Here is a 20,938-nt window from a genome sequence, read left to right on the forward strand (position 1 = left end):
CATCCCGACAGAGGTCTCCGTGACGTCTCCCTCAGGAGCAGCGGGTACACTTAGTCTTTGAGTCCTTTCCCTCAGACACTCCCCAGCCTCCCTGATGACCCGTCCAACCTTGCTACCGCTATCGGCGATCACTGCTGACAGAGGCTTATTATGTGCCATCTCTCCTGCCCAGAGTTTACTCCTGAGGCCATTACACTGCTTTATAAAATCTTCATCAATTACCATGGGTCACATCTACTAATGTTCCATTAAAGATCAATGATATTTAAACCCACTTCTACACTAAGTATGGCATATATTCACTAAATGTACTGCATTTTGCTCATGGAATACTTTAAACATCAGCCTGTCAGTTTCTATCAGACATGTGAGTTATTTAAAGAAAAATCCGGGACTTCCCTGTCGGTTCAGTGGTTAAGATTCCACAATTCTCAACCTGGATGTCCTTCTAGAGATGAATGGATAAAGAAGATGTGGTTCATATATACAATGGAATATTACACTCAGCCATAGAAGGAACCACTTGGAGTCAGTTCTAGTGAGGTAGATGAACCTACAGTCTGTTATACAGAGTGAAGTCAGTCAGAAAAAGAAAAATATCATATATCAACACATATATAAGGAATCTAGAAAAATGGTATTGATGAACCTATCCACAGGGAAGGAATGGAGGAGACACAGATGTAGAGAATGGACTCATGGACACAGTAAGGGAAAGAGAGAGTGGGATGAACAGAGAAAGCGGCATCGACGTACATACACTATCACGTGTAAAACAGATAGCTGGTGAAAAGCTATTACACAGGGAGCCCAGGCTGGTGCTCTGTGATGACCTAGAGGGATGGGATGCATGGAGAGGAGGATGGCTCAAGAGCGAGAGGATATATGTATAATTATGGCTGATGTCTGCTGTTGTATGGCAGAAACCAACGCAACATTGTAAAGCAATTTTCCCCCAATTAAAAAATTAAAAAAAAGGAAAAAAAAAATAAAAGACTCCATGCTTCCACAGCAGGGGGCACAGGTTCCAGCTCTCATCAGGGAACTCATAAGATCCTGCATGCCGCATGGTGTGGCCCAAAAGTTTTTTAAATAAAATTAAATAAATTTTTTAAATAGAAAGGATTCATTAAAAATAAAGAAAAACCATAAAATCATATTCAAAGGATTTCTTTATATTATAAACTATTTCTTCGGTCACTAGAGCAAATGAGTAGAATCTAGAAATCAATGACACAAATTTGAATAGTTAAAAAAGTTCACCACATTTCCTAGCCATTCATTCAGGATCTTCTAGAGTACACAATCATTTTCTGAGACAACTACCATTCTGAGAAAAATGACATAGTAAATATGGTTACTTTAATAGCGGGAAAAAAATTCATCACATACTGAAAAGTAGCTGGTTTTAGATGTCTGATTACATAACCACTTCATCTACAGAAAGAGAGAGCAGTCACCTCCCCTGAGACATAGAGTCTTCTCTCATGAACGTCAGTCATTCAAAAGGAGCGCCTGGTTTGGTTTCCTCTCAGTCCCATCTTCTTGTTGTTTTCAACATCTTTCATTCACCCACAGAGAATGGGAAAGTCTGCATTCTTCAGGGCAGAGAGAAGAGACTGATCAACGAGCACAATAAAAGGTGATGTGATAGAGAAAGATGCAGGTGATGGCAGGACATGGCTAATCACGGTTGAGAGAGGAGCAGCTGAACTGAGGCGGAAGGAGCCGGCCTCTTGAAACATCCAGGGAAGACATTCCAGGCAACAACCCTGAGATGGGAACAGGCTTGGTCTGTGCCGTGACCACTAAGAAGGCCAGTGTATCAGGAATATAGGCACATATGAACAAGGATGGACAGGTAAACAGCTGATAAAGGGCCTTGAGGTCAAGTATAATGGACACAGGCTGAAGAATAAGGGACATCACTAGAGTAGTTCTCAAAGTATGGTCCCCAGACCAACAGTATCAGCATCGCTGGGAACTTGCCAGAAACAGAAAGTCTCAGGCCCCCACCTAGACCTCCTGAATCAGAAAACCTTGAGGTATGGCCCAGCAATCCCACTGAAGTTTGAGAACCACTGCATTGGGGCTTATAAGCAGAGATGTAACATGAAACTAAATTTCTGGGTAAATGAACTACAGCATTAGTTCTTTTACCAATAGATAACAGCAGTGCATATTAACCTGTATAGTGTATATTAACTTAAAATGTCAATGGTTAACCCTGTGACAATCAAAACTTCACAGACTTTTAAACCTGTAACTTACCTGTACATCAACTATACTTAAATTAAAAAAAAAAAAAAATCAGATTCATATACAGTGGTATTTTATCTTTGCCTATTTTTAATTTCAAGGAACTTCCAATCAATTATAAGAAATATAAAGACTTAAAACATAGAAGTTATCTGCTCCACAGTCACAGCCTCAAATCACCAAATGAGAAATCTCGAAAAGCTTTCTGGAATAATTCAAAACCATAAAATTGCCTCCAGCCCTGTCCCTCCCACAGACACGCACCTCGAGCCAGGAGGACACTTTCTCTCTGCTTCTCAGACGACTGTTCACATCACAGTTGTCCGGATCCCAGTCTTATCTGTCTTACTGGTCTATAAATTCCTTTGGTACAGAAGTTCTGGCCCTCAAATGCTTCCTCCCAGTTTTTCTCCTCTCCCGAAAAACACAATCTCAGTATCTGTCTGACACACAGCAAATCTGAATATGTGATTGTTCAACTGAACCGATACTGTGGCTCAGAGACTCAAAGTTCCCCGGAAGATGGGAATGTGAACAGGAAACAGATGTGAACAGTGTGTTCACGTCATCAGGCATAAGAAGCACTTATACGTGACCTCGCGGTGTAACTGCAAAGTGAGTTTTCTCAGAGCCAGACCATGTCTCAAGGGAAGAAAACAAAGCATTCTGCTTACTTTAGGATAACCTAAGAAATCTTTTCTCTCCTTTTCAACTATGCCAGAAGCCTGATTTAGGCAAGATTTCAAATTCCAAAATATCTATCAAAGTCGCTCACTTGAAGCTACTCTGCTTTCAGTGTCTGCCATAAACAAACAACAAAATAAAAGAACTAAATAAATATACTTGACTAGTTAATTCTCCATCCCTACCTCAACCCTTCTGTATAAGCTTCATGTTGGCTGGTATACTTTCTTCTAGGCTGAGCACTGCTGTCTTAGGAGCATGTCTAATTTTACACAAAGGCACCATCATAGACTTCACTCTATCTGTTGCTTTTATTCACTAAGCATTGTATTTTTAAACAATTTTTACTGGAGTATAGTTGATTTCCCAACTGTATTAGTTTCAGGTGTACAGCAAAGTGAATCTGATACATATACACATATCCACTCTTTTTGAGATTCTTTTTGCATATAGGTCATTACAGACCCATGGGAAAAGTTCCCTAGAGTAGAGCTCCCTGTAAGCACCGTATTTTTAAGATCCATGCATGATCGCCTGAGCACAACCAATCCATGATTTCTAGTTCTTTCCTTTCTACCTGGCAGTCTGCTATGGAAGTGGTCCTCTATGTTCAAAGATTTCACCTCTGTGAAACTTCTCCCAACAATGGACATATATTTAAATGGGCAAGCACTACCCTCCCCAAGGAAAATTAAAAATAAGAACATTCATTCACCCAAACTACATTTATTAAATGCCACTGTGTGTCAAACACTGTGCTCAGTGTTAGAAACACAGACTAGAGGATGGGTCACACCCTCAAGCCGCACACAGAGCACAAAGCCCCACAGGGCCCCGCAAACACGTGACACAACCGGAGAACTTCCTGGTGGAGGTTCAGATGACGTCCAGTGAGAACAGGGAAAAAAAACCACCCGTCTCAAGGAATACTACTGAACCGAAAAGGGTAGGATGAGTCAGACAAGAAGAGGGCTGTCCAGGCAGAAAAATGGCACATGTAAAGGCACAGCAGTGAGAGGAAACCCGGCGTGCTATCGTCACGCAGCCCCAGAACTGCTGAAACCAGGAAGGTGGGAGGTCAGACAGAAGGAACAGGTCACCTCTCAACCCCTGAGTCACAGCTGTGACGCAGAAACTCGGGACATACACGACTTATTTCACACTGACAATTAAGGCCCAGTCAGACGGCGCAGAGCAGGTGATGGACGTCAATATACAAGAAGGTGCAACTCACTGCCAGCTAGAGGAAAACAGATCAAGCCCCACAGAGGCCTAACACAGCGTCCCTTGGGAGCATGAAGGAGGCGGTGAGCAGATCTTCTTCCCCAACTGCCCTGCAATCCTGAAGGCAGGCCGGCTGAGCAGGGCGAAGGGGGCTGCCCTTCTGCCAGGCACGAGGCACACGCACCACTTACTTTCCCTCCGCAGCGGGCGCTGGGTGTGAAGGGCTGAGTTGCTTCATGTTTTGAGTCTTTCGATCACTTCCCTTCCCCACTGAGAGGCCAAATATTCTACAAATGTATTTGGACACAAAAAAGGCTGAAATCCACTGGGCCAGATGATAAGGAAACTTTGGATCTAGCTAAGGAGATTATGTTGGTATGCTATAGGTAATACAAGTCAGTCTTGAAGAATTCTGGACAGGGGGAGCAACAGACACTATCTCAGATCACCATGGAAGTAGTGTGGAGATGGACTGACGGGGTGAAGGACAGTAAAGGTATAAATAAGGAGAGGATCACCCCTTCCAGGCAGGAGAGGGGTAACACAGAAGAAGAGCACCAGGGGCTAGAGAGGAGGAGTCCGGGACATAGTGATGAAACCATCATGGGAGAAAATGGAAGAACGGATGGAATGCAGGATAACATCCAGGTCTCTTAGTGACCGAAAGCAGCGATCAACACCTACCAGAGAAAGATCCTATTTAACTTTAAAATAAAATTAGTATCCAAAATAGTCCCCTTTTCCAGATCAACAAATTACAAGAAAATAATAATAATAACCTGTGCTGTGCTTAGTCGCTCAGTCATCTCTGACTCTTTGTGACTCCATGGACTGTAGCCCACCAGGCTCCTCTGTCCATGGGGATTCTCCAGGCAAGAATACTGGAGTGGGTTGTCATACCCTCTTCCAGGGGATCCTCCCAACACAGCAATCAACCCAGGTCTCCCTATTTCAGGCAGATTCTTAACTATCAGAGCCACCAGGGAAGTCCAGTAATAACCTACACGTCACAAATTATCAATAGCTAGCAGTTAGCAACTAGATATTGCTGTGATACAGAAAAACACTGGCAGGAAGAGACTCTTTCTAGAATTTAAGTCAGCTCTGATTTCAATTTCCTAGGTCATTGGCTGTTTTGTATCTTTGTCAATAAAATGAAGATTACCATTGATTAAAAAAAAAAAAAAAGGTGAAGGAACTTGTAGGTGAAAGCACTTGAAGCTTTCAAAGCAGATGATCATGGGGTGGAAGGCACAGTTGTTGTAAAATACCTGTAGGGTTAAGGCATCCGCAAGGGACTGATCTCCATGCACGGCGACAGGCTTTCTCTAAAGCTCTGCAGAGCTCTTTAAGGATGTAACAAGTCTGGTTTCTCTTGAGTCTCACAGGAGGAGCTTGTGGAGTGGAATAACCCTGCCCATCCCTGTCCTGATCTTATGCCCAACCCTGGGGTAAGATCAACCCTTCTCTCATCCCTGGGGCTTCTGAACGCCTAGAGCAAGTCACACACTGCATGGACTGAGTTCATAGCGAGTTCACACTAACTGCTGGGCCCTCACAGTATATGATAAAGCTTTTATCCATCTTTGGTGGTTTTCCATTGTCTTCCTACCACAAGGGCTGTCAGGCTCCCCCCATATTTCCCAGTTCTTTGGCTGTGGCACCTCCACAATCTGTTCTCACACAGCAATGGAGGCATCTTTTCTAATCTCTCCATTTATGTCACTTTTACTCCTTAGAACTTTTCCAGGGGCTGTCACATCCCTTCCCCTGGCAACTAAACTCTTCGCCCCGCCCAGGAAAGCCTACAGGCTGCACTTCTCCACCTCCACTCCAGTCACTCGCTCCCAACCACTAAGCTCCGGCCTCATAGTCCCCCTTGCTTCCTCCAGGCCTTTGCACCATCCCCTGGGAATTCTGCCTACTTGATATGTTGTTGTTGTTCAGTCACTAAGTCATGTCCAACTCTGCAACCCCATGGACTGCAGCACGCCAGGATTCCCTATCACTATCTCTTGGGATTTGCTCAAAATCATGTCCATTGAGTCAATGATATCATCCACCCATCTCAGCCGCTGTCATCCCCTTCTCCTCCTGCCCTCAATCTTTCCCAGCCTCAGGGTCTTTTCCAATGAGTCAGTTCACATCAGGTGGCCAAAACACTGGAACTTCAGCTCCAGCATCAGTCCTTCCAATGAATACTCAGGGTTGATTTCCTTTAGGATTGACTCATTTGATCTCCCTGCAGTTCAAGGGACTCTCGAGAGTCCTCTCCAACACCACAGTTCAAAAGCATCAATTCTTTGGCACTCAGCCTTCATTATGGTCCAACTCTCACATCCATACATGACTACTGGAAAAATCATAGCTTTGACTATATGGACCTCTGTCAGCAAAGTAACGTCTCTGCTTTTTAATATGCTGTCTAGGTTTGTCATAGCTTTTTGCTCCTCCCACAGATCTGCACAGGTCTCAGCCAAGATGTCACTTCCCTGACCACCAATCTACAGCAGCCGTCCTAGTCACATGCTGTTTAAATCCTACATAACTCTTTTGTTTTGTTTCTACTTTCCATATCCTCTCCGCTCCAAGCCTCCCACTAAGCTTCAGGAGAGGTACGCTCCTTGAAAACTGTCATCTTCTTTCCTGTATCCATGGCACTGAGAACAGTGCCTGGAATATAGTGGGTGTTCACTGCACACTTATTGAACAGATGTTGTCCCCAAAAGGCCATCCAAAAACAATCAGCAGGTTAATAAGGAAGAAGGAAGATCACTGATTTAATATGATTTCATTCCATACCAGTCTCCAGTTTATTTCCAATAAATTCATCTGATTAAATGGAATCACTCTTCCTCACTATACACACCACCCTGGGGCAGCAAGGGGAGATGCTGTCACTTTGTCCTCATCTGGAGATTCTGCCAGCAGTGGGCATTCCTCCAAGTCACAGATTCACCTCTCAAGCCCCTGGAAAAGACTGCACAATAAAGACGGCAACCTCACAGCAGACTCTCTAGTTTCCTGCCCTCCGTGGCTCTTAACCACCCATTCCACTCTGACCCTTACTCTCCTACCTCACAACGTTCACACCCTGTTTAAACATACCATCAAAAGCAAGATTATCCAATACCCCTCAGACAAAAGGCAATTGTATCAAAGAAAGAAGAAGAAGAAAAAAGGAATCATTACACCCCTTCTCTTTCCCAGATGATGCGAAAGAGCCGAGATCTCTATAGAAGCATTAAAGGTAGAAAAAAATAATAGTCACTGAGCCATTTCCTTTGCACAGGGTGAAGTCAGCTCCACATCAGTCGAAACTTGATAAGAGAACCATTTACCAAATTTATCACCCAGTGTGGATTTACATATGGGAAGATATCTCTGTTTTCCTTAAAGTCAAAAATAATTAGTGTTATGCTCTATAAACCAGTATTTGAAGTTGTCATTAGCCAAAAGAATACCATGACTACTGTCTTGATAAGTATACAGAAACATTCTAGAGCATTTCTTCACAGGTGGACCTGGTTCTCATCTCATTTCTGCCAAGTGACCCAGGGTAAATTACCAAAACCCTATGGGCTTCAAATTCTTTGTTACATGAGAAGGGGGAAGCCTTGCTTCACAGGGTCAAAACCGGATTATCTGAGATGAGCAGCCCAACAGAGGGGCAGGTGTTGGGCACACAAGGGGTTCCAGCAGAAGCTCCCTCTCCACCCTGGGTGGAAAATAAAAGCATGGGGCTTTCAACCATACCAGTTGACAGAGAAATTATTCTTTCCACTACGGAAGATTAACACACTGTCTGGATCATTTCTTATTATTACCACTAGTAGTTTAAAGCAATATTTTACAATAGTTTACTCCTTATGATTCTCTATTACTTTTCTAAACTTGTGTCTTAAGGATTTCTGGTTGAAATGTTGGAAATTTAAATAAATAGTACTAAGTCACAAATCTGTTTCTAGAACAACCACTGAAGTACGCATTTCAAAAGGGAAAATTCAGTATTTATTGGTCCCGTGAAAATTTTCAATGAAAAATCTGGTTCCGTTAACCAAATGAGTCATTTGTGTTTGGATAAATATTAAGCAGAAAAAAGCTAAAAATGGCCACAGTCGCAGAGTCTGTGAAGCTACTTTTCCTACACAGGCTCTAACTATGTTGGGAATTTGCATTTCTTTGATAAGAGAGTTTTCCTCTGATAAGAGAGTATGCAGAATGTTTTAAGAATCACTGCGTCCTTAATGTTCAGTGCTCCTGAAGGCTCTCCTAATGACTAAGACTTCTCAGCTCTCCCCAACAAGATGAAAAATTTTACTGTCACACCTACCACTCCAGCCTAAGTATACCTCTCACAAGGTCTGTCATCTGTTTTTGCTTTTCTCAATGACATCTGATTAAAAGAAAATGTTCTGTTCAGTACCTGCTTCAGTATCATGAAAAAAGAGAAATATTTAAATAATGTTTGACTTGAAAAAGTGGCATGAGCTGAAAAGAACACTCTGGATTCCTGAATTCTTCTATCCCACTCTTCATGTTCTTTGCAGTACTTGTAAGTAGAAAAGGCTGGTGAGAGGTTTACAGGGTTGTTGTTTAATCGCTCAGTCATGTCTAACTCTGCGACCCCACGGACTGCAGCATGCCAGGCTTCCCTGACCTTCACTATCTCTCGGAGCTTGCTCAAACTCATGTCCATTGAGTCGATGATGCCATCCAACCAACTCATGCTCTGTTGTCCCCTTCTCCTGCCCTCAATCTTTCCCAGCATCAGGGTCTTTTCCAATGAGTCGGCGCTTCACATCAGGTGGTCAAAGTATTGGAGCTTCACCATCAGTCCTTCCAATGAATATTCAGGTTGATTCAGAGGTTTATGGTACATGATGGAAATCATATCAACATGTATTGGTACGCTGTTACCCTATTTGAACTAGAAAGAGGCTGGACCTTACATGAGCTGCAAGAATGGCGCAGTGTTAGGTGCACTTTAGAAAGACGTTTTAAGAAGTCTCACATACTATGGTAGATTACCAAGAGATAAAGGTCTACAGTGTTCCTTAAAAGCTCCAGAAAAGAGAGGTTTTGTTTTCTTGTTTTTACCATCTGCTGCTGGGGGACAGGGAACGTAGAGAGAGAGAAAAAACAGTTCTTCCTAGAAGCAGTGTATGAATAAATGACCCTCTGTGTCCCTCTAAGATAAATTCTAAGTTAATTTTTACAATATAAGCAGGTGTATGATTGTGCTACAGTTCTTTATAAAGTCTAAATCCAGTTTCTCTCAAACAGGTAAAAATACAGAAATTGTTAAAATTCTTTTCGGCTTTTAATTAGTGTAGCATAAGTCACAAGAAACAAATTTCACTACAGCACAGGAAATGTGAGATACTTTGCACATTTTCTTTTAAATAGATGATTTGTTTAACAGCCTTTGAGAATTATAGTTCTATAGAGAACCTACCTTAAACTTTATTCTGAAATAAAACCTAAGCTAATGGACTGCATTACTTCTCAACAACAAAAAGGAATTCTTTCAGAACATGGTATAATCATAATAATACAATGTTCCAAAGCTACAACTTGAAAAGGTTTGTCATTTCAAAACACAATTTCAGTTTGGGAAAGTATGTGCAAATAAAACCAGTATATAATACAAATAATACTTTAAAACATGAAAATAATACAAGTATTTCAGCAGAAGTTAAGCTCTCAGGCTGGGGAGCTGACTAAGCTGCCTTTAGAAATACATAAATCTGATTGACCAAGAATGAGACTTCTAAAGGAGCTACTGCAATATCCCATTTTTTTGGTCCCAGACTTCCAAAATTATAAGTTCCAATAATCAGATGATATTTCACAGCATAATGAAATTGCTAGGCGTAATTATGATACCTCTGTAGCATTGAAAGATAAAATGCCATAAACCTAAAAATAAATCATGATTAGTTCAACTGAGCTCTTTAAAATAAGCTATTATTTTCTCCAAAATATTATCCATATTAGGGTTTTGTGGTGAAATTCATTTAAACAGAACACTAAATTAAATAATCGGAAAACCCATTCTCCAAGTCATTAGGGATAAACGACCCATTACAATTTCATTTAAAGTATTAACGTAAATGTGAAGCTGCAAATATGGGATTCAAATGTAAAATGCTCCTTTGTGCCCCTTCATCAAACCAACTGCCCTGTCGATACAGTCAGTGACCATCAGGCATATGTGGCTATTTAGATATAATTAGATTTTTTTTTAAATTCAATTCCTTGGTCTCATTAGTCCCATTTTAAGTGCAGTAGCTGCGGGTGGCTGGTGGCTACCACACTGGACAGCACAGATACAGTTCATTTTCTATCACAGCTGAATATAAATGCCACATATATGACATCAACCACTGAGACAGGCAAATTCAAGTCCTCTGGCCTTCCACACGGCACTGTGGAACACTGTGTGGTTTTGTGAGCAGGTTTTTTTCATTTACCTTTGAGCAGCAGGTACAAACAGAAATTGTTATCAAACTGTATCTAAAAAGAACAGGGAATGCTTTTAGAGTTAGCTAAGCTCTTTCATACCCACTCCAGTGTTCTTGCCTGGAGAATCCCAGGGACAGGGGAGCCTGGTGGGCTGCCGTCTCTGGGGTTGCACAGAGTCGGACACGACTGAAGCAACTTGGCAGCAGCAGCAGCAAGCTCTTTCATAAAAATATTCTTGTTTGAATACAACACTTCACAAAATGAAAAGTAATGAAAAAAGATATGTGATATAATTTTAAACAGCTGAGAAATGTTGCTTTTAATGACGATTTCCCTTTAGTTGATAAATACAACATGAGAATGCCTCATTAAACAGCCATACTGCCAAACTACAAATAACGTTTCTTTAATGAAGAAAAAGATACAGTGTCAAGTAGGAAGGAGTAATCAGTTTCTCCTCACCAAGTTGTGGAAATATCACAGAACCAGACATACCAACTATGGCAGGTATCTCAAAATGAGTGTAATTATTACACCCTTTTCTGCAGTACCCTATCATTATCTCTACTGTGATTCTCAGCACTTGCCTACTTATTTTTAGTTAGCCTACTAAAATGCATCATCCCCTTCTGATTTGGGATCCAATTATCACTTCATGTCCCACATGAAAGAAATTCACTTGATTCTCTACCATTTGTTGAGAAAACACATGAACATAATTTATTTGCACAACTTTAATATAATGCAGTCTAAATAGCAAGTTGTTATCTCCAGCATTCCTGTAAAAGCAATTTTAAAAATGTATTCTTAATGTCACAGAACTGTACATTTTAAAATGGTTAAAACTGTCATTTTTATGTTATGAACATCTCACCTCAACAAGAAAGCATATCAAGGTAATTGTCTACATTCTGAGACTATCCATTTTTCCCTATTAAGCAAAGTGCTTTTTTTTGATAAATTGGTTAGTTTTTCAAAGTAATAAATTTAAAACCTCACTTGATGATGGAATAAAAATCCATATTAAAAGCTAAAGAGAAGAGATATATTTAAGAAAACAGTCTTATTTTCAAATATCCCAACTATTACAGGATAAAGATATAACAAGAGGTTAATAAATGAAATTTTTTTTCATATTTTTTATGTGTTGCCAGTATAAGAATCTCCAGTTTAACCTAACCAATGTTACAAATTCAAGAGAAGTTCTTATCTAGCAACTATCCCGAGAGAGGCAAGGAGGCACTAACTGTTTCATAAACAATAACTCTAATCCTCACAAACATCCTAAAGCTAGGTTACTACTAAAACCCCCATTTTACAGATGGTGAAACAAAACACTAAGAAAGAAAAAAGGCTATGGTCACAAAGGTAGGAGCTGAGCAAATACTGCACATGCCACCACATCATGAGTCCTGTTAGATTCTACTGACAGGGTTTCCTTGGTGGTCCAATGGTTAAGAATCTGCCTGCCATTCAGGGGCCACGGGTTTGATCCCCGGTCCAGGAAGATCCCACATGCCAAGGAGCAGCAAAGTCCGTGTGCCACAGCTACTGAGGCAGCACTCTGGGGTCTGTGCCCACAACAAGAGAAGTCACTGCAATGAGAAGCCCACGCACCACAACGAAGAGTGGCCCTCGCTCCCGGCAACTAGACGAAGTCCACGGGCGGCAAGGAAGACCCGGCACAGTCTAAGAAAAATAAATCTTTTTTAAAAAGATTCTACTGACGTTAGGAAACGCAATAGCCTAAAGAGCTATATAACTTTCTATACATTGTGATGATCTGGTATGTAAGAAGGAAAACTTTCATCATCATTAATAATGGCCAAAGAATACCTTAACATACAACTGATCTTTAAGAAAGAAATCATACCGCAACAACAAACACTTGTCTTGCTCCTATTTTTAAGGAAAAAAATCACAAACTGTGAAAGTTATTTTTAGGCAAAGAAATGTAAATACAAGGAATAAAACATTTTAATGACAAAATCCCTCACCCTTCTCCATATTTTAAATATTGGTCATTCACATCACAAACCTAACTTCATAACCAGGTATCAAACTAAAAAAGGACACATAATGCTATTAACACTTTCAAATTCTCTGAATCCTGGCAGGACAAAATATCCCAAACCATCTAAACTGAATTATCAAAACCAATCAATCAAATGTGTCCAGTATGTGAAAGTTTAAGAAACCCTCCCACAACACAAGCTAAGGGGCCAGAAGATAGTGTATTCTGCATCTGAGACTGCATATACACAAAATTTGTCCTCACTCATTCCACAGACTCTATAAAAGTAAAAGAAAAGTGATTTCTTTGTTTCCACAAATGAAGCCATAAGAAAACATCGCTCGACTGCAAGATAATCCTGCTTCAGTGGCAGAAGTGTAAAGTACATACAATTTCCTCGAGGAAACACGCTACTGAAATCTGCATAAGCCACTGCAACCCTCCAGCTTCTGCGACCGTTGAAGAAAAAGGGCATTTCAAACGTCTCAAACCTGTTGTTCACCTGTGTGGCCTGGTGGACACGTCGAAAGCCTACGGAGTCTATAAAGAACTCACCAACCTTCTCCGAGGGCTCGCTAAACAAGCTGTGGAAACGGTGGGAGCCAGGCAAATGCGTTTTTACTGCTATCAAAAACTTTGAGGCTTCATTTATTAAAATCAGTTTCCAGATAAAAAGAGTTGGCCATCACCGATATCAAGATCGAAATTCAACTAAAAACAAAAGGTACGCTTTTCGGTACGTGTATTTCATGCCAACTTGAAGTTGTTTCTTGTTTTTTTTAAGACAAAGCAAATAAGATTCCCGGTTCCCTTGTTCTTGACCTTCAGGAACTGCAAAAAAAAGTCAGGACCCAGCCAGACAGAAAAAGAAAAGTTTAGAGTGGCTGCCGCACCGGCTCGGGAGCAGTTGCTGGGACCCCTACCCTCGGTGAGGGTCTCCCCGTTCCCGCACGCGGGAGCTTGGGGTGGGGAGGATGGAGCCGCTCGCGGGAGGTGAGCTATGCACGGACCACCCGCGACGCGGACTCAGCCCCCCGCCGCCGCCATCCCCGGGCTCTGCTCCGGACCCGCACGAAGGCGGGCACCAGACCCCTGCCCGCGACCCCGCACACTTCCGGTCCCGGCCCCTACCGCCCGTCCGCTTACCGGCATCATTTTGGACCCGAACCGCATCGAAGCTGGTGGCGAGATGACGGCCCGGAGCCAAGCGGAGGCACCCCGGAGTGTGGGGGTCGCACGGTGCGGGGGAGGGGAGCGCAGAGGGAGGCCGCCCGAAGGCGGCGGACCTGTTGCAAAGAGGCGGCGGGTGGCGGGGCGGCGTGCGGGTCCCCAAAGCTCTCAGTGCGGGCTGGGGCGCCACCGAGCCCCGAGCCCACCTCCGGCCAGGCCCCCCCGTACGTGGCTTTGTCTGCTCCGCGCTCGCCACGGCCCGGACTCCCTCCTCGGCTCCGAAACCAACTAATCCCCGGGCCGGGCCCCCGCCGCCCGCGCCGGCTCCGCCCCCCGCGCGGGGCCCCGCCCGCGGCGCGCGAGGCGGGGTGGGGGAGGGGAGGCCGCGGGGACGGAGCCGCGCGGGCCCGCGGCGGGAGGGAGGCCGGGGGCGGGAGCGCGCCCGGGGCGGCGGGGCCGCGCCGCCTTTATTTGCCTTCGGGATGACAAGTTACCGGGGGCGCGCGCGGCGGAGCCACCAGAGCGCGCGCGCGCCCGCAGGCGGAGCCGAGGACTCTGAGGCCGCCTCTGGAAGACAAAATAAGGAAAGCGCCGGACGAACCCCAGTGTTGCTGCGGCCGTCACCTCCCCGCAGTTTCGAACTGGGTCGGGGTGGGGGAAAGCGGGGGGAGTGGGGGCTGAATCCTGGGCGGAAACTTGGCACCTGGACGGTTCCTCCCCGGAGCACCGCCGCCGGCCTCGGCCGGAGCCAGACGACCGTACCTCCTGGGAGGACCCAGCCGCGGGGCTGGAGTGGCCGAGGTCCCTGGAGGCTCCGGCGACGGCCCGGTCCCAGCAAAATGGAGATCGGCGGGTCCGTCTCAGCTGGCACTGCATTCCGAGAGTTCCTGGTGGAGGAGTCCTCGGGCTGTCGCCTTCCCTCTCTTCTGCATCGCCCAAACTCTAGTTTAGAACTCTGTGTGACTTTCTGTAACTAAAAACAAACAACAAAACCCCGAACATTCAAAAATAACTAAAATGATCAATTTTGTTTGTTTTACCACAATAAAAATAAGTAAATAAAACCAAAAAAAGTTTGAAGCAGCTTTCCGAGGAGCTTCTTTTTCTGCTATTCTAAAAAGTCCTGGATTTCCTCTCTGAAGGGTACTCGTTACACCCTCAGGACAGTCTCGGAAATGGCCACACACTCTGCTCCCTTTGCCTAGGAGAATTGCAGTGGCTCATTTTGAAAGAGCAGCAGAGCTGGTTTAGGCACCTTCTTCCACCTTCCAAGGACACAGATTCCTGGAACCCTAACTACAGGAAACTGTAGTTCTGTTTAAATTGTCCTTGTGAGGAGATTAAGTGGAATAAAGACCCTGCATTCACCTAGCCTCAAGCATGGACAGATCTTTCTTAGTCCAATATTGTTGGTCAGTCGCTCAGTCGTGTCCAACTCTGTGGGACGCCATGGGTTGCACGACGCCAGGATTCCCTGTCCATCACCAGCTCCCGGAGCTTGCTCAAACTCATACCCATTGAGTCGATGATGCCATCCAACCATCTCATCTTCTGTCGCCCTGTTCTCCTCCTGCCGTCAATCTTTCCCAGTATCATGGCCTTTTCCAATGAGTTGACTCTTCACATCAGGTCAAAATATTGGAGCTTCAGCTTCAGCATCAGTCCTTCCAGTGAATACTCAGGGTTGATTTCCTTCAGGATTGACTGGTGTGATGTCCAAGGGACTCTCAAGAGTCTTATAGTCCAATATATCGCTAACCAGAATCTCCATCATCAAACTCTTAGCCTTCTTATCCCAGCTACATATCTGGAAATACTAATATATTAAGCTATGGCTAATTCAATTAGAATCAAAAATTCTCCAAAAATCTAGTGTAAAGCCTAGTTATTTTAAGAGGATTGTCCTAAATTGTAAAGGAAATTCATCCTTTTATTCAGTAAATATTTGTCTAATATTTACTACATGCTGAGTATTCTTCTAAGTATAGGGATACATTAATGAAGACAACAAAATTAGGTGGACAGTAAAATCAGTAGCTGAGTATATTAATAATTAATATTTACATAAATTACCAATTATCTCAGCCAGTCCAAAAAAAAATGACCAAATATAAGACAAAAATTAAGGGGATGAGGCATGCAGGTGAAATTTTACATCAAGTGGTCGAGGTAGACCTCACTGAAAAGATGATATGTGAGCACAGACTTGAAGGAGTAAACTGCAGCCTTCATGAAGGCTTCCAAGCAGAGGGAACAGCCAGTGCTAAGGCCTTGAGGTAGGAGCCTACTTGGTGTTTCCAGGACCCTCAAGGAAGCCTGGATGGCTAGAGCGGACTGGATAAGGTAGAGAGAAGCAGAAGATGAGGTAGAGTGAAATAAAGAGCCAGATAATGTACAGCCTTACGAGCCATTATAAGAACTTTGGCTCTGAGTGAAGTGGTTAAGTCATAGAAAAAATTTAACCAATGGCTACCATGATATGACTTCTGTTTTAATGGAATCACACTAGCTGCTGTGGTAAACAGACTGAAAGTTTAGCAGAGAACCTGTAGGAAGAGCTTGCAATAATCCAAGAAAAAGATGAAAGTGGCTTGGGCAGTAATGGTGAACATTGTGAAAAGTAGTCAGATGTGAGATGTATTTTGAAGGTCAAACTCATAGAATTTTGTGACAAGGTAGATATGGAATAGGAGAGTAAAAAGTCAAAGAGAAGTCCAAGGCTTTTGTCCTAAAGAATGGAAATTGCTACCCACCAAGACTGAGAAAAACCCTGAGTGGAGCATGTTGCAGGAAGAGGCAATCGTTAAATTTGAGAATCTTAATTTTAAAAAGCCCTAATCTTGGATTTTAGCACATTTATGGGAACCAAGACTGCCTATTGGCAACCTGCAGGGACTATATAACCGAAAAAACCTATCTCGTATTCCACTGACTTTCATTATTTTCTTGCATGCAAAGAAATATCAGAAACAACTACAAATAAAGTCTCAGAAACGACCACGATCTAGGTCATCTAGAGAAAGAATTCTGGGTATCAATCACTAAACCTCCCATTCTCAACAATGAGAAAACATCTCTCCTTCATATCCAAAAAACACTGTGTGTTACTGGTCACACACAATAGTAAATTATATTTAGAGGGAGCACTGGCAGCCCTGACTTATTAATAAAATAATAACCAAAGTAGAAGAAAGGAGAGAAGAATTGGGATATGATGGCCCGGGTCTATTTTTTTACTGCCTTTTTTTCACGAACGGGCTGTTTTGCTGCTTGTTTCTCCCAAGAACAGGAAAGAAAAGGGGATAGCACCTGGCAGTGTGTCCCGAAACCTACTTCCAGCCAATTGAGAATTCCCTGCTGCCAAAGAGCAGGTATGTTTCTGTTTGAGGGTTTTGTTTTGTTTTCTTTCTCTCCTCTTTTTTTTTTTTTAGCATAGAAGCATGAAACCAAAGAAACCTTGTCTGTGCTTTGGTTTCATTTGTTCAAATTCTGTGCCATCATACTGAGCTCTCAGATAAGCTGTTTTCTTCCTTCCATCTCTTTCTTCATGCCCACTCTCACCTGCTTATTCGTGGAGAACCTATCATTCTCCTAACTCGATAATTCTGCAGTCAACTCTGAGAAAGATAAATCACCACTCGCTGGGTGGGGAGCTGCTGTCTTCTCTTTGGATCTCACCTCACCCCCAGGCACAGTACAATTACCTGTTTGGCTTCCCAACCTGTTTGTGTTCCCAACTTCCTCCCCATGTTACTTTCTTTCCCGTTTCCCACAGTGTCGCAAACCTTGCATCCCTCTCTCTCCCCCTCAGGAGATGAACTCCCATCTTCCTTACCCAATGATATTGAGGCTATTGGGGCTTGCACTACACTCCTGCAATATCATTTTCTCCACCTCCAACCTATGTGGCCTTCTCTGCGTTCTTCCTCTCCTTCCCTCTCCTACTGTGGATTCTTTTCTTTAAAAAAAAAGAAAATTATTTATTCTGTTTGGCTGCACTGGATCTTAGTTGCAGCACTCAGGACCCTCTATCTTCTTTGCAGGATCTTAAGTGGCAGAAGGCAAAGAAACTCTTAGCTGTGGCATGTGGAATCTAGTTCCCTGCTGCTGCTGCTGCTGCTGCTAAGTCACTTCAATTGTGTCCGACTCTTTGCGACCCCAGAGACGGCAGCCCACCAGGCTCCCCTGTCCCTGGGATTCTCCAGGCAAGAACACTGGAGTGGGTTGCCATTTCCTTCTCCACTGCATGAAAGTGAAAAGTGAAAGGGATCAAACCCAGGCCCCCTGCATTTGAAGTGCAGAATCTTAGCCACTGGACCACCAAGGAAGTTCCTGTGGATTCACTTTACAACTGTGTGCCTGTATTTTGCCAGGCACTGTTCTAGACTCTAGAGCTACAACAGCCTACAAAACAAAGACTCTGCCTTCATGAAGCTTGTGTTCACGTCAGGGAGTTAGACAATAAATGAATGAGGTTATAATAAATGCTTTGGGTCAGGGATGGGGAACAGCTAGGTACACAAAAGAGGGTAAAATCTGTTTTGGATAGAGTGCTTAGAAAAGGCCTCTTATGGATGAAGTGAAGGACAAAATCAGACTCTAGGCAGTGGAAGAGCCTGAGGCTGCTGCTGCTGCTGCTGCTAAGTCGCTTCAGTCGTATCCGACTCTGTGTGACCCCATAGAGTGTGCAATTAAAGAAACAGCAACAAAGGCCAATGTGCCTGGCCTTGAGTGAGTGAGGAGGAGAGTGGTCAGGGAGGTAGAAGATGTAGCCACGGTCTGGATGTATCATGTGGGACCATTTGATGTTCTACCCATTATGCTCCTTCTTGAAACCTCAGATACTCCCATCAAATTTATCTGGTTCTCTCCTGCATTCTCTTTAAATTAACAGTAACCAAAAGACAGAGATGGGACAGAAGCTTCCATTTCAAGCCTCCTTAATGCCATCCATGCTTTTCTCATTGCTTTGACTATCTCCCCCCTCATCCTACTTCTGCTAGCCTTTTAAGTGCCTACCTAAATGTCATTCTTGCAGCTCATGTTTGCTGTTTCTCCACCAGAATTAATCAATATCTCATCTATATTCCATAGCCCTATATATGTATATATAAAATGTATGTATTGTTGTACTTACTATATGATATAGAAAAATATATCTGTCTCTCCAGCTAGACTCAGTGGCAAAATCTATTCATCTATTTACTCAGTGGCAAATCTGTGTATCTTCAGCCTTAATGTTGTGCCTAGGCCATAACAGGTACTCAATAAATGTAAAACTGATGGTACTTAATCAGTGTTTGGGCTTCCCTGGTGATTCAGTGGTAAAGAACCCACCTGCCAATGCAGGAGACAGGGATTTGACACCTGGGTCAGGAAGATCCCCTGAAGAAGGAAATGGCAACCCACTCTAGTTTTCCTAGAAAATTCCTTGGACAGAGGAGACTGGCAGGCTATAGTCCACGGGATCACAAAAGAGTCGGAAACAACAGAGCAACTAAACGAACTAAACAAAACCACAAAACAAGTCAGTATTTACCATGCTCTCTTTTCTCTTTGCTGGGCATAGTGAGGTTGTGTTCTTGACCCCTGCAATAGCCTCAGCGGGGCTTTCTGCCCTGGCCCCTCCAGTCCACCCTCCACCCTAGGAGTTGGCAGATAACTGGCCAAATCTATCCTCCTCCAGTTTTTGTATTGCCGATGAGCAAAATGGTTTTTACATTTTTTTTTTTTTTTTTTTAATGCTCAGGGCAGAGGGGAGGAAGCAAAAGAAGAACACTTTGTGACACATAAAAATTATACAAAATTCCAATTTCAGTGTCCTTAAGGACAGTTTTATTGGAACACAGTCACACTTACTTGTTTACATATTGTCTGTGGCTGCTTTCACACCACAACAGGGGAGTTGGGTAGTTGTGGTAGAGACTGTATGGCCTGCGAAGCCTAAAATATTATCTGGCCCTTTAAAGAGGAAATTTGCCACTCCTGCTCTAAGAGCAATAAGGATGATCTTTGTAACAGAAGTGTAATTGTGTCACTCCCATGCTTAAAAGTCTTTAATCCAAGGGGATGGGCACATGGATAGGGTAGAGTTGAGGGCTGAAGAACATTGGAGCCAGGTGATAAATGCACATCAAAGTTAATTATGCTTTTCTGTCTTCTTGTGTTTACTCTAAATTCTGGATAATAAAAAAGTTTTTAAGAAAACCCTTCCATTGCTTACTCTTGGTATTAGGGTAAAGAATACTCCATACATGGCCTCCCAGCTTTTGCTTGGTCTAGCTCACACCTAGGAGAAGGCAATGGCACCCCACTCCAGTACTCTTGCCTGGAAAATCCCATGGACGGAGGAGCCTGGTAGGCTGCAGTCCATGGGGTTGCTAAGAGTCGGACACGACTGAGCGACTTCACTTTGACTTTTCAGTTTCATGCACTGGATAAGGAAATGGCAACCCACTCCAGTGTTCTTGCCTAGAGAATTACAGGGACGGGGGAGCCTGGTGGGCTGCGGTCTCTGGGGTTGCACAGAGTCGGACATGACTGAAGCGACACAGCAGCAGCAGCAACTCATACCTACTTTCCAAGACAGTCAGGGTAGAAAGGAGAAACAATACCTCCCCAAATACATGGAAAAAATATTCTCCATTGTTAACTTGGCAAGATAAACTCAGAGCTTTGAAGACATATATCTGTGTACCTTGATTTGGTTTAAATAATTCCTTGCTTACTGAAAGTCGTGGAACTAGGAGCTCCGGGTTTCTTAGCTTCTGTTGTCATTTCTCTTTCCATACTCCACCTCCCACTCCCGCACCCAGTCTGCCTTCCAACTCCATCCCTCTTCTGAAAGAGCTTTTGCTGCAGTCACTGGTGACCTCTATTCCACTGATGCAATGAACATTTTCAGTCTTCCTCTTTCTTGATCTTCCACCAGCATGGAGCCATGGCTCATTCTCTCCCTTTCAAAACACCTCTTTGCATGCTAAGTCACTTCAGTTGTGCTGACTCTTTGAGACCCTATGGAATGTAGCCTGCCAGGTTCCTCAGTCCATGGAATTCTCCAGGCAAGAATACTGGAGTGGTAGCCATTCTCTTCTCCAGGGGATCTTCCCGACCCAGGGA

At 43.5% G+C, this 20,938-nt stretch overlaps 1 protein-coding gene across 2 annotated transcripts in view; it reads right to left on the reverse strand.

Moving 5' to 3' along the window:
• The window catches only part of TP53BP2 (tumor protein p53 binding protein 2), a 67,793-nt gene extending 53,676 nt beyond the window's left edge, over positions 1-14,117 (reverse strand). For both annotated transcript variants that reach the window (XM_070768017.1, XM_070768019.1), the window contains exon 1: positions 13,796-14,117. In XM_070768017.1, coding sequence (XP_070624118.1) covers positions 13,796-13,822 — 27 coding nt within the window. In that variant the 5' untranslated portion in view covers positions 13,823-14,117. The remainder of the gene's footprint in view (positions 1-13,795) is intronic.
• Positions 14,118-20,938: the final 6,821 nt, after the last annotated feature.

Source organism: Bos indicus, chromosome 16 (genome assembly GCF_029378745.1).
Source record: "Bos indicus isolate NIAB-ARS_2022 breed Sahiwal x Tharparkar chromosome 16, NIAB-ARS_B.indTharparkar_mat_pri_1.0, whole genome shotgun sequence".
Classification (NCBI taxonomy): domain Eukaryota; kingdom Metazoa; phylum Chordata; class Mammalia; order Artiodactyla; family Bovidae; genus Bos; species Bos indicus.